This window comes from Ciconia boyciana, chromosome 8 (assembly GCF_034638445.1).
Source record: "Ciconia boyciana chromosome 8, ASM3463844v1, whole genome shotgun sequence".
NCBI lineage: Eukaryota > Metazoa > Chordata > Aves > Ciconiiformes > Ciconiidae > Ciconia > Ciconia boyciana.
This window is the reverse complement of record NC_132941.1, coordinates 23,556,775-23,570,271: the sequence shown is the minus strand read 5'-3', so window position 1 is coordinate 23,570,271 and position 13,497 is coordinate 23,556,775. Positions and strand designations below refer to the sequence as shown.

At 53.0% G+C, this 13,497-nt stretch overlaps 1 protein-coding gene across 4 annotated transcripts; it reads right to left on the bottom strand.

Annotated features, from left to right (window-relative positions):
• Positions 1-1,713: 1,713 nt before the first annotated feature.
• Positions 1,714-13,417, bottom strand: HEXA (hexosaminidase subunit alpha). 4 transcript variants are annotated; one of them, XM_072871029.1, is made up of 14 exons: positions 13,147-13,417; positions 9,451-9,549; positions 8,953-9,018; positions 8,747-8,793; positions 8,303-8,413; positions 7,379-7,480; positions 7,148-7,280; positions 5,893-6,073; positions 5,497-5,583; positions 5,065-5,137; positions 4,416-4,596; positions 3,986-4,079; positions 3,448-3,552; positions 1,714-2,259 (listed from the first exon to the last, which is right to left on the bottom strand). In XM_072871029.1, exons 1-14 carry the CDS (start codon positions 13,388-13,390, stop codon positions 2,133-2,135), a joined length of 1,650 nt encoding a protein of 549 aa, XP_072727130.1. In that variant the 5' UTR covers positions 13,391-13,417; the 3' UTR covers positions 1,714-2,132. The 4 variants fall into 4 exon arrangements, with proteins under 4 accessions (XP_072727130.1, XP_072727131.1, XP_072727132.1 ...); XM_072871030.1 differs by having other exon boundaries at positions 3,986-4,076; XM_072871031.1 differs by having other exon boundaries at positions 1,714-2,944; positions 13,147-13,416.
• Positions 13,418-13,497: the final 80 nt, after the last annotated feature.

Below are 13,497 nucleotides of genomic sequence, written 5' to 3'. Positions count from 1 at the left end.
ATGCATGCAAGCATGTGCACATGGTGGCAAGTATGTGCATGTGCGTGCAAACATATGCAAGTGTGTCCCAATAAAACCCAGTGAAGGGGAAGTTGCCCAGGGTGGGGACCCATGGGTGGGTTTCGGAGGCGCAGAGCTTAATCCTGCCGAAATCTGGGGGCTCAGCGGCTGTTCTTCGCCGCCGCCTGGGTTTATTTTTAAATCCATTGGCCCCGAGTGATTCACACGCTGCCTGTTCTCCTCTGCTCCCCGTCAAGTTTTATACAACCAAAATAGATGTTCTGGAAGGAACGGGCCGCACGGCGAGGCCGCGGTGGGGGAAAGCGGGGTGCTCCCTCCCCACTGATGGGGATACCGGCCTTTGCAAGGGTGAAAATATTACCAAGCCACCCCCAAGATGGTGTTTTTGGGGAGATGCTGGTGCAGACCCCCCCGGAAAGCGGGACCGTGGGGTGATATTTAACCTGGATCATAAATACCAGGCTTTAGTGGAAGGCGCTGGGCTGGGGGTTCCCCCCATGCCAGCCCCACCGGTGCTAGAGCATCCCAGGCCCTGCAGGCTCATGCATCCAGCCATGGGTGAAACAGGGCCTGGCAAGTCAGGGGGACAGGCAGGGTGAGGGCAGGGAGCTGGGATGTGATGGTGAAGAGGCCCGCAGCATGCACAGAGCAGCACCCAGGGAGCAGAGCATCCTCCCTGGGGGCAGAGCACCCTCCCCAGGGTCAGGGTCCCCCTTGGCCCCAGCCCCACCAGCAGCATGTGTCCCTGCAGCAACAAAAGCACCCAGCAAAGGTACCAATTTACGCCAGGTTGGGGAAAAAGAAGGAAAAAAACAACTTTTAAAAACAGGAGGCGATTAACCCCCTTCCTCTGTGCCTGCTGCCCCCTTGGAGCCTGAAGCGCTGCATCTGATCAGCAAACTATGGTATCTTGGCTGTCCTTCCCCTGGCATGGCTGTGGGAAGAGCCAGGCAGAAGTGGCCACACGGAGGCGGAGCAGACATCCAGGTCTAAAGCATTGGAGGCCACCAGCCTGGACCAGAAGGTAAAGCTTCTGCTCCACAAATACCCGAGGCATTTGTGCTGTAGAGCAATGCTTCCCAAAGCCAGCCCCAAAAGATGTCATGGGGACACTGGGTGGCATCAGCAAGGGCTCAGGTCAGAGCACAAGGAGATGTGAAGCTTCTGATCAGCGTTTGCTCGTGCCAGGCCTGGTAGTGGGGAAGGAGCACTAATTACACCAGCCTTTTGGAGCTCTTTAGGACTTGACAACACATCAAACCCCAGCAAAAGGAAGCAGCTATTATTATTTAGGTCTTTAGGGTTACTCAATTTAAAATAAACAAACATGCCAGGACTGACCGGCAGGCACATCAGCAATCCTAGCTCCCTCCGCTCAGCCTTAAACACAAGACCAGGGCAGTATTTACAACCAAAACAAGAGAGACACAAGTTTCCCACGCAGACTTGGAGGAAGCAGAGGAGCATCTTCCCCCAGGAAACGGGACAGGAAGGCACCCCTTCCCCTCCCACCCTGAGTAAGGGAAAACAATATCCCTCTTTTGCCCAAATCTGGCTCAATTTCCCTGCTCCAGGGTGGCTGGGCATCACAATCTTTCCCTCCCCCTTAAGATGTATCACTTCAGAAGAGCAGTGTTTGGGTATCCCTTTGCAGGAGGGTAAAGAAATGCAAGACTTGACAATTTCTGAGTATTTTTAATTAAAAATTAATTCAATATTTTTAATTTAAAGTTCAATAGTAAAAGGTTTCCAGCCATAACAGCAGAACTCACTCATTTAAGACCAAGACACATGTACAATAGTCCCATCAGCCAGGATTTCTCCCTGGGATTCCCCACTTCGAGCTGAACATGGTTTCCAGCACAGCAACCCCAACCATCAACGACAAGGACTCCAACTGTCCCAGCCCTGCGGGAGAGCAGCACCATCCATCTCTTCTCCAAGGAAAATACTATCCAAACCAAACCTCTTGGATGCAGACCTGGAGCTGAGCTCTGCACCCCAGGGACAACAGAACAGGAGGAGGACGGATCAGTTGGCCAAATCCCAAGCAAGAGGTGACACTGATTGAAGAGCTGAGCAGTGACTCTAACATCCACACACTGCTCAGCTCAGTGGGTTTGAGGTCTCCTTGGAGAGGCTTCAGGATCTCTTCTTCTCAGGAGGAGCCAGAGGAAGAGGTGGCAGCAGACAGGGTTTGGGGCAGCAGAGATGACGGCTTGCAGGCAGGCCTCCTGCCTGGACATAGGCAGAGAGAGAAGAGACAGAGACAAGGACAGGAACACCACAACGTTGACCACCGGTGCATGGAAGGCCACAGAAGCAAAACCAAGGTCACCACATGGTAACATCCTGGCACAAGTGGTGCCTTGTTCAGGTGTGGATGGTGGGAGGTCAAGGTGAAAAAACTGGGGGAGCCCACACCTTCTCACCACCTTCTCCCTACAGGGACATAGCCTGATAGCAGCAGAGACTAGACACAGTTTATCCAGCTGAGCAGGCACCCAGCAAGCTCCAGAGCCACCAGGATGAGGCACAGCTAGATGCTCCTCCACCAGCATCTCTGGAGCAAGCCCTATCCGTTCTCCTGCTAACAAAAACCCTTGCACAGTCTCCCAAGCCCCAGCTGACGATGAAAAGGCACCTTTTTCGTCTTTTGGGTCATTTATTTATAGATTTTAAAAAACAAAAATAGAAAAAGAGGCGAAGAGTGCACACCAAGGAAGAAAAAGTTCATTGCAACAAAGCACGAGCAGAAGCTGGGGGTGGGAAGGGGTCCCTCTGCCAAGCCAGCAACTTTTGAGAGAGAGGGATCATTCTCCTGTGTGCATGGCGACCGAGGTCAGCGAGACTCTCCCTTCAAAACCCGCCAAATTCATTTTCACAGTATCCTACATAGAGAGGCTGCGCCTGGACACCACGCCTGGAAAGAAAGCAGAGAGCATTACGCAGAGGGCACAGGCAGAGCCCATGGTCAGGTTTGAGTGGTTAGAGGAGCACAGGTTGGCCATCAGTGCCCCATTTCAGGTGTGACAAGGAGGGAGCAGTTTTCATCCTGCGCTTATAGACTCGTTTTTTTGCTCACATGTGGGAGCATGGGGTAAGGGCAGGTTTCCCAGGGAAGCTGGTGCTGCAGGAGGGGTGGCAATAGCTGACAGGTCCCCATTCCTCACCACGAAGCCCTCTCCTCAACAGAGCCACCAGGCCACATTGGCAGCAGGGGCTCTCCTCCAGCACTGCACAAAGCAAGCTCTGCCCACGCACAGGCAGGAGAAAGGCTCGGAACTTTCCATAAGAAGAAGGGTCATTTTGCACCAGGGAAAGCCCACTTCACCCTCGCTGCCCTCCCCAGGATTGAACCCCAGAGAAGGTGGCATTTGTGCTGTCCCTGCAAGCCAGCATCCAGCTGCAAGGAGAAATGGTTACCCGAGAAGCTTGCAGCGGAAGTCGGCCAGCCGCACATAGGCATCTTGCAGGTTCCTTACGGTTGCATTACTCCACAGTCTCTCGGCTACGGCCCCAGCTCTTGGCCTTGGAGGAACAAAGGACAGAGGCAGTCAGGTCAGGGGGGAGTTTGAAAGCTTCTCACACAAAGCCCTGAGCTCCCAAACACTTTCCCGACCAAAGTCCTTCAGCACACAAAGGCACATGGCTTCTGTATATCAAAAGATCCACTCCTAGACACATGTCGATCAGGACATACCAGGGTGACAGGACAGAGACCAGCATTAAACACATACTGGCTGCAGCAGCAGGTTGTACAGGAGCATGTTACAGTCTTACAAACCCTCATTTAAGCCTCAGTGAAACTGTTACTAGCACAGATGCACTGCCAGGGGACAGGGACAAGCGCCACAAGCAGACCAAACCCGCAGCGTCTGGGACACATTGCTCAGTGGTTAAGGAAACGAGCCTGCGCCCTGCCCCATGCGACTCGAGCTAACCTCCCCATGGCTTCTCTTACCACAGCCTGGGGGCCAGGTTAGTGACGTCCACATATTCACCCCACATGCACGCCTCTCCGCCGATCACCCGATCCTTCTGCTCAGGGCTGCCTGCTAGAGGACACAGCATTCAGATGATGGGGTGTTGTAAGATAACAGGGTGACTTATTGCCCTGCCCACAGAGGCACCTGTAACAGCAGTGAGTGGCTCAGCTACAGAGGCAATAGCTTGCCCTTCTGGAAGCCCCTGCTTCAAACCCCGGGCTGGGGGAGAGCAGTGTTGTTTTCTGTCAGCATCAAGGGAACAGGACATAGCACAGGAACCAAGGACACGGTCACTCAAGCACCTTCACACCAGCAGCAAGAACAAATTAGCAAGAGACTCAGCCCTGGCGCTACCTCGGAGTGACAAGTCAGCTGTCATACAGGAAGGGGACACAAGGAACACACCTTCAAACTTTAAGGGCTCCACCTGGTAGGCCACCATCCAGTCCTGCCCATAGGAGATGTGGTTGAGGTACCAGGGAGCAGAGAGCAGAGCTCGGTAGCCAGCCTTGGTGACATTTGCCATCTCCTCCATGTATGGCGTGGAGTTCTCCTTCCACACATGGATGATGGTGTCTGGCCTCACCTGAAAAGCACACGTGAACCCCGTGTATGGGATTACTGCAGCAACAAGAGCACTGCCTCCCCTCACAAGTGGAATGCCCTGACCCATCCACAGCTTTGAGCACCCCCAAAGGGAAACCGAGGCAGACATTTGTTTGACTTTTGAGCCACTTCCCATCTGGTTTGCAGAAGCAACAGAGGGAGGAATAAGTCCATTTGCAGAGTTTCCTAGGCAGGGTTAAAACCTGCCTCTTGCAGGTGTATATACAAGAAGCTGAAGGAAAGAGCCCATTAACAGCAGTGTGACAAAGCCACCAAGAGGGCAGCACACTGGCAGCACCATCTCAAGACCAACCCCTGTCCTGTAACAGAGTAACCGCCACCAGCCCCAGCACAGCACCCCCAGAGCACACCAGTGTGTCTGGCTGGGGTGCTGGCACTGTTCACCCCAGCGCAGGCAACTGTGTTAGGGAAAGCAGGCAGCTCTCACCTTCACTCTGTTGTCAAACACCTCCTGCCACACGATATAACCTTTGCCGAGGGAAGAGATGATGTCCAGAAGCCTGGAGTGGAAAGAGTACTGACTTTTGGGTCATCCCAGCTACATGCCCCTCTCTTTGCTGGTTGCATACAGCCAAAGCAGCAGCACTGATATTCCCAACATCCACAGCAGGACGTGAAAGTACTTCTGAAGGAGAAAGGAGAAAGCACAGCCCCTTACGGGGCTTCTTTCTCCTCAGCCCCAGGCTTTTTTGTGGTCAATCTCCCAGTAAAATGCAGCTAGGCTACTTTCTTTGGGGTCAGGGAGACATGCCTGAATGGGCGTGCTCCCGAAAAGGAGATCTGGTGTCACTGAGACAGCAAAAGACATTTGTGTTGGTCACATGCTGCAGCTGCAGGCCCAGGATGCAACCGTCCTTACCTCTGGATGTAGAATGACTCTAATTTTTTGTAATCTTCACCAAAGCCCATCTCCTTCATGAAGGCACGAATTTTTGGATTGGATTTCCTGTGTACCAAAAAGAAGATAATAAAAGCACTGCACCCTGAGCTCTGGAGAAAGGTGAGGACATGGCCAACTCCTTCCCACATCAGCCCAAGACTGGCCCAGGTATTCCAAGAGCTGTGGCTGTGCTGGCACCAGTGGCTTCCCACAGCCAGCATCACCGTGAGCGCAGAAACCCCAGGAATCAACACACAGACCTTGGGGAGCAGGACACCAAAAATCTGCAAACGATCACGGTCAAAAAGCAATGGGCTGGGACTCCAGTCCCAGATACTTCCCCCCAGTCCCCATCCAGACTGACGTCAGACTCACCAGCACGTAAAGTCCACCTCATCGCCACCGAGATGAAGAAAGAAGTCTGGGAACACAGCGCTGACTTCATGAAACAAACTGCTCACAAAATGGTAGGTGCTGTTAAGGATGGGGTTGATGGGCCCATAGGTCCCAGAAGGATCCTTGCCCAAATAGCAGGGAGTCAGGAGGCCCGGAGCACCTGCATCATAACAAACACAGGACAGTGAGGAAGGGGCTAAACATGGCCATATGGCCCCGTATAACCCCCCAGACCCTCCTCAGCATAGCCCTGTGCCTGCCAGGGGACAGAAGACCCAGACACTGCACACACGGCATAACCACGGCAGCAGAAATGCAATTTCTGGCTCAGGAAGCCTGACCTGATGGGGAAGGATCCGCATTCTATGCTTGTCTTGTGCTCCCCCCACGCGCATCCACTGCTGCCCCAAATACACACTCCCAGGCGAGATCAGCAGGGCTCGTGTCTTTTAGGCTGGACACCTCTTTTTCCCCCCTGCAACAGCTACTCTGAGGACGGGACACAGACACACCAAATCCTTGCAGGATGCTACAGTTTCCACCCTTCCCAGGTTTCCCCTTGGTATCTCTCGTTGTGGGCCCCACTGCTTTTTTTCAGGAGATTCCTACAGGAAACCACACACAGAGCTGCTGGGGAAAGATAATGTCAGCGCAGTCCCCAGCACCGTCTCCCAGCTCCACACCCCTGCTGCAGACAAGGAATGGGGGCAGCCACAGTTTTGGCTGTAACCACATGCACAGGTTGTACTCCAGTGCAGGACAAGGCATTTGGAGGCAGGGGAAGGAGAGAGCAAGACAAGGCAATGTTTTCCTGGAGCTTCTCGCACTTCCAGACATGGAAGAGGAGGCACTTCCAGTCCTTGGAGCAGGGAGCAGTGTGTCAGGACTGTGGCACAGCTGAGCAGAGTGAGGAAGCTTGGTCGCTGCACCCACAGTTAAACCCAAGATCCTCACAATGGCCATGATGCTGGTTTTGGCAGAGCAGATGTTCCCCAAAAAAATCAGCCAGCTTGGACCTAAGAAGAGGTGGAAACGCTTTCCCTTTGGATACTGTTCTAGAAGTTGGACCATTGGGTCCTACTTCCCCAGACTTTGGTTTGCTCCTCCTCAAAGCCAGCCTGTGGGCATGGCTGCCCACACCCGGCTTTTGGGATCCAGGTTGCAGACCACCTTCCTCCCCCCAGTACAACTACAACTCTCCTCACAGCAGCAGCAGGGAGGGTCTGCTCCTCACCTGGACCCCAGGAGAGGGTGTGCCCAGGAGTGTCGAACTCTGCAATGACTCTGATGCCACGCAGCCGGGCGTACTCGATCACCATCTGCACATCACTGGCTGTGTACACATGGGTCATTGCATTGAAGGCTCCCTGGGGGAACACGGAAAATCTCAGCGCCTTGCTCAGGTGCCGAGGGAGGAATCTGCTTGCCCTGGGCTGGGTGCTACACCGTGATCAGGGCGGCTTACCTGCTTGCTGAGCTCTGGGAAGGTCAGGCTCTCATAGGGGAAAGATGGGTCATCCACAATGTGCCAGTGAAACACATTGAACTTGTTGTAAGCCATGACGTCCTGGGAAGGAACAGGAAAAAAGATGAACATGCCCTGTCCCTTCTGAAAGGTCAGCCAGCTTGCCACAGAAAGGGGACAAGATCCCTGTGGTCCAAAAGGACAAGACAGAGTCCCTAAACACTCCCCAGGATCCAAGAGGGATTCAGACACCTCTCTTCAAACACACCAGCACCACAAACTGTTGCAGAGGGCCAGCAGTACTTCTCCTCACAATAAAATCCATGTTCTCCCTGTAACTGAGCCAATGGTGGAGACCTGGAAATTTAATTTGCTTGGGATGAACACAGAACCACCACCCATCTTCGTCCAATGTGGCTGGGAAGAGGTCAGTGTTTTCCCTTGCCTCAGAAACAACCCAGCCTCGGAAAGTAATCTGGATTGCAGGAATCCAAGATACCTCAGGGTTTTCTTCCTTATCCTATTTACAAAGGGAGCTGAGAAATCACCCAAATGAGGCAGCTGTGAGTTACACCGGCAGCACACACAGCCATGGGCACTGGGAAGGACCTACAGCACGGAAGCATTTTTCCATGATGCACATCTGTATATTAAGAATTGAGGTCACGCTGCCATCCCACCCCAGCCTGCTACTTCATCTAGGGACAAGCCAGCTGGTTTTGTTCAAAAAGCCTAGCTTTGACAAGCTCATCCTCGATGAGATGTAGATGCAGTGGCCTACACATTAGACAGCCCCTAGGATCTTTGGAAAGAAGCAACACAGAAAAACTGAAAAGCCCTCCAGGCCACTCAATGAGCCCTCAGCTGTCACAGAGGAAGGGACACCCAACTAAACCACTTCATCTCCCAGCACAGGCATCCTACCAGAGTTTCCAGGATGGTTCTCAGAGGCAGGTAGTGACGAGAGGTGTCCAGCAACAGTCCCCGGTGAGGGAAGCGGGGAAAGTCCATGATTTCTGTCTTGTTGATGTAGTACTGCATGCAGAGAACACGAGGAAGAAGTGAGCAGGGCTCCAGGCAACACAGCCATTTGCAGGAGACAATCAGGGTCACTTTTGTCCCCAGGACTGGTGGGACGAGGAGGGGTACCCTCACTGCCCAGAGTGCAAGCTAGCCAGAAAGAGCTGCAATGCTTTCCTGCTCAGAAGGCAGGGATCCGGCTGGATTCATGAATCTCTACTTGGCCCTTGGCAAGGCTGTGCTGCACTGCTGGTACCCCCCTCATCACAGCAATCCTCAGCCTGTCCCCACGGAGGCAGGAGCATTATGGAAAGCTGACTGTCCCCAGGAGATGAGGCCAGGACTCACCGTGCCATTCTCGTCTCTCCCAACGAGCTGGCTGAACGTTTCCAGGCCTGCAGGAAAGCCACACACAGTCACTTTCTCAGCACAGACTCCCCCAAAGGAACAGAGCTCAATTAACAAATAAGTCTATGGAAAGGGAGAGGCACAGAGACATCCCCAAAGGCCTGGGGCAGGGAGAGCGGGAATGCCTGACAGAAAGCACACCTCACCTCTGAGAGCTCCCCAGACAGCATCCGCAGAGAGCAGCAAGGAGCCTTCCGAGACAGACAGCTTATCTGAAACACAGCATCAGAGGGGTCAGCACTGGCATCAGGTCCCACACTCCATCACATGCTGCTACGGGCCATGACAGCCCCAGCTACAGGGTTGCAGCAGCACCAGGCAGAGGTTTTGATACAGGACTGCACCCTGGGATCCCAGAGAAACAACTTCTGAATTTGTTTTTTTGTTTTAAACCTCTCCCACTGCTTTATCAGCATCCTCAGTTAAGTCGCTCCCTCCCTGCCCCTGTTTCTCAATAATACAGTGAGGATGCTGCCTCCCTAAAATTGGGGGCAAGTGCTGCCCAGTACCATTTCCAACTGACGGGCACAGAAACAGCCACACTCCTGCTCCAGTCACTCCCTCCCACTCCCAACCCCGATACCCACAGCTTTCCTTGGAGTCCAGGCTGGGAAACCCATCCTGCTCCCAACCCCGATACTCACAGCTTTCCTTGGAGTCCAGGCTGGGAAACCCATCACAGCCTGGCGTAGCAACAAAGACAAGGAGCTGAGTGCAGGGCGTCCCCCAGGGTTGCTCTTTCTCTGCAAAGGACACAGACCATGGATGTCATCCCCATCCTGGCTCTTTTCCCTGCTTCCAGCCCACCGCCATGCCCCCAGCCCAGCTTGCGACAGAGGTGCAGGAGTATGTGGACTTTTAACACACGTGGCAGAAAGGGGCACCCCCTCCTTCACCCCAGAGCAGGCACAGGGGTGTTTAGCAGGGGCTTCTTTCAACACAGGCAACCAGGAGCACATGAGCTGATCCCAGCCTTCAGCTCGGAGAAGGTCTGCTGGTGAGGAAGCTCCCAGGGAAGGCTTCGCAGTGGAAGCTTAAAGGAGCACACAAAAGAGGAGAGACATCACAGTATGGTCTAGCAGCAGCCCCCAAGGTTTCCTGGACACCATTCCCTGCTCTAAGCAACAGCCACCACTACTTAAATCTTCTCCAGGGGGGATGAAGAGCTTCATGTTTCCAAACTGTCCCAGCAGTGGAAAAAAAGCACAAACCCAAGAGCTCTGCTACCCTACCCACTTCTCACAAAGGGCAAAGAAACCCTGTAAAGAAGGCTGGAGAACGAATCCAAGCATACTGCAGAGTTGGGCTGAGTTAGAGGCCACCGAAAGGTCTCGCCCAGCACAGAAAGGCTCCTGACTGACTTCACCTTCTGCAGAGCAGGTCCCACACACAGCTGCTGGAAAAATAAACCCAGCCACATTCAGACCCCAAACAGGAACTCTGGCCACGCTTCTCTATCTGAAGGACCACTTCCAAGGACGCACAGCACCAAGTCCTCACAGGAGTCACTCCCCCAACTCCAAAGGGTGGTGTTCAGCCTTCGCTGAGATGCATGGGTTTACTCACAGCAGTCTCTGGCCAGGAGGAGCGTGGGTTAGCTGGGTGGGACCCTGCTAATCACAGCCAAGGTGCATGCCTACACCCCCACAGCATTCCCAGGAACAGCTCAATATGGTCACTGAAAAATTAAAAGCTTGGCTTTGAGTAAGGCTGGTCACAAGCCAGGCACCAAGCAGACTTCAGAAAGACCATGGCACCGCCAGCATTTGCGTGAAATGCAGACAGCCCATGCTCCAAAGCTTGCAGGAGCCAGAAACCCCAAATTTCTCCATGAAGGAATGGCAAAACCTCCGTGGAGAGAAGAGAAACAGCTTGAAGATAGTCTTCAATTTTGAGCTTTTCTCTCGGTTGCAGGCAAGTCTGTAGCCAAGGCAACCTAGCAGATGTGTGAGCTGGCATGCTGGCACAGCAGGCCCTGCTCCCTCTGCACGGCAAGACAGCAGCTCCCCAGGGACAGCCACTCTCAAGACAGGGGACATGGGAAATACTCATTCTGTTGCAAAGCCTCAACAGAATTGGTCCCACCACCACGCACCACGTTTAAACCTGCCCAGGGAGATGTCGCCAAACCCAAATGTGGCCTCCTTGGTCAAGGAGCAGGCAGGCACCACCACTATCACACCTAGAAGGCAATGCAGATGGGTGCAGCAGGGATCAGTGACCCATCAACCACAAAGGCTGAAGTTCATGGTTCAAAAGAGCACTGTGAAGGTGCAAGCTGAGTTAATTACGGTCATGGACTGGAAGACAAGGATGCTAACGCAATGATCGTGGCAGGATGGCAGCAATAAAACAACAGGTATGGGAGGTTCTGGCTTGAGCTCCATGCAGGATCCTGGGTCTCTCCCAGACTCAATTCGGAGCTGCCCAGCTCAATGACAAGAAACAAGAAATCCCAATTAGAGATAAGCGAAAGATAAATATTCTTCACCTTGATGGTGGTCAAACATTGCAGAAAGGGCTCAGTTCTCCATGTGGGAAATACCACAATTTCAGCGGGACACGGAAGCCTGACCCAACTGCAAAGTTGTCTCCAACTCCAGGCTTGGCTCTGTTTTGAGCCAGGTCTTGACCAAAGACCCCCTTATGCCCCTCCTAACTTGAACTGGTCTCTGTTTTCATGCTTGAAGCCCAGCATGAATGCAGAGCTTGGACATAATCTTGCTTGCTTGTTAAATTGACATAGCAGCTTTCTAAAACAGACAGAAAACGGTTTCTGTCTTATTTTCTCTATTAATATAAACTATTTTCTTCCATACAAGGTTCCATTGCCTGTTATTACTAACCACCCATGTGGAAAAAAAAAGAAGGAAGGCAAAGACGGAAAAAAGCCCTAAAATTAAGCCTGTAGTTTGAGTGTCACAAAGCAGGGTGTATGGAAAGCGATGAGTACACACACAGAGCTCAATCTCGTGATCGCAATAAGTTACTCCAAGTAATTTGACAGTCGCATTTCCCCTCTGACAGGAACAGGAAAATGTGAATAATTATATCAGCCGTTTAACTTTAGTTCCTAGCGGTAAAAAAGAAACAAGAGGAGTATTCTCAGCTCCCGAGTCAATATTTATTTCTATTGCTACTTAGAAGAGCTGAAGAAATAAAATAAGCCAAACTGTTCTCAGTGTTTCAAACTTGCCTTTTTCAAAGCACAATGTGTTTAAGACGAAGCAGAGCAGCTTCCAATGCCGTTACCCTTCTCCACTTTGATCAGCAGCGAGCGAGTTCACGCCAACATTTAAAACACTCAGAAGCAGAGTTACTAGCTCTTCTTGATGAATGAAGCATTTCATATTTCCCAGATATAGTGCTTCAGGCTGCCGCAGACCCACGCAGACACTGAGCATCCATGCATGCCGGCTCCCCAGCCTGTATTTGCCTCTGCGAATGCAGCCAGGGAATTTCCTGCATTTCATCCCAGACATGCAATGGGTGCTATCACAAAGAAATCCGGGTGCAAGAAACCGTTATGACCTATCCCAAATCAATCCTGGGGTCTCAAAGCTTTTGCCTTTTCTCATCTTACCCTACAATTTCAGGGTGAATCCAAGAACTACTACCCCTCTTTGCCAGAAAAGCCACGCTACCTCAGGATGCTTAGCAGCTCACCTCATAAAAAAGGGCAGAAAGAGCCCCATGGCATGAGTATCTACTTGCTAGAAACACACATGAAGCAGCAAGAGCCCTTCCTCAAGATAAAGCTTCAAAGTGGACACCAAGAGCTGCTAGAAACAGGAAGAGCCAAGACTTGTGAAAAGCACTGAAGCTGGAGCGATTGCAACACTGGCAGCAGCTCTCCCTGCAGTCGCAAGAAAAGGAAGCAAAATGAAGCGCTGGGTAGCTGAAACACGATCTGGAGGAGATAAAAAATGAGACAGAAAGAGTAAACTCTTGATAGCAAGAACCTAACTCCTTGAAAGAAATGCAAGACAACTAGTGCTCACTGTGCCAAACAGGATTAGATTTTATTTTAAAATGTGCATGCCGCAGGCATTGCCCTCCACATACAAACGCAATGCTGCCCTTTGCTACGAGACTCAATTCAAGCTGTCGCTGCGCCACCAGCCCCTGCTGAACTGAGAAAATAAGGGGGTTAAAAAGCAGATCGCCACACAAAACCCGTGGTTTGACCCCAAAAATAAACAAGGGTTTCGTTTTGTGGGTTTTTTTTAAGAACAAAGCCACACGGGAAAGAGTCAACCACCCTTCCAGCGGCCCCTCGTCCCCGCGTGTGGAGGCCGCAAGAGCCCCCCGCCCCGCCGGCAGACCCCGCCCCGCCTCACCGATCGGGCGGGCGGCGGCGAAGAGCAGAGCCCAGTACCGCTGGAAAGCTGCCTCCAGCACGGCGCAGCCTGGCCCCACAGCGGAGCCGGTGGCGTAGGCAAAGCGGAAGCGACGGGGAGACAGCAGGCAGCGGCCGTCCCCCGGCGGGGAGCGCTCGACCTGGGGCTGCGGCCACACGGCGGCTGCCCGCTCCAGCGCCGCCGCCGCCAGCAGCAGCAGCAGTAGCGCCTGTCCCGCCGCCATGTCACGCCCCACAGCCTGAGGGGAGGGGCGGTGCCGCCCGCCGCGGGAGGGACGCCCGCGAAATGGCAGCTCGGCCCGGCGGGGCCGGGCCGAGCCAGGCCTGGGCT

Bases quoted from the DNA above. Each gene is read 5' to 3' on its own strand.
- HEXA (XM_072871029.1), bottom strand. From the start codon at position 13,390: ATGGCGGCGGGACAGGCGCTACTGCTGCTGCTGCTGGCGGCGGCGGCG. The intron at 9,019-9,450 runs GTGAGTATCGGG...GCTGTGTTTCAG, and splicing joins CCTGGACTCCAAGGAAAGCT to ATAAGCTGTCTGTCTCGGAA. The intron at 3,553-3,985 runs GTAAGAGAAGCC...TGTTCCTCCAAG, and splicing joins AACCTGGCCCCCAGGCTGTG to GCCAAGAGCTGGGGCCGTAG.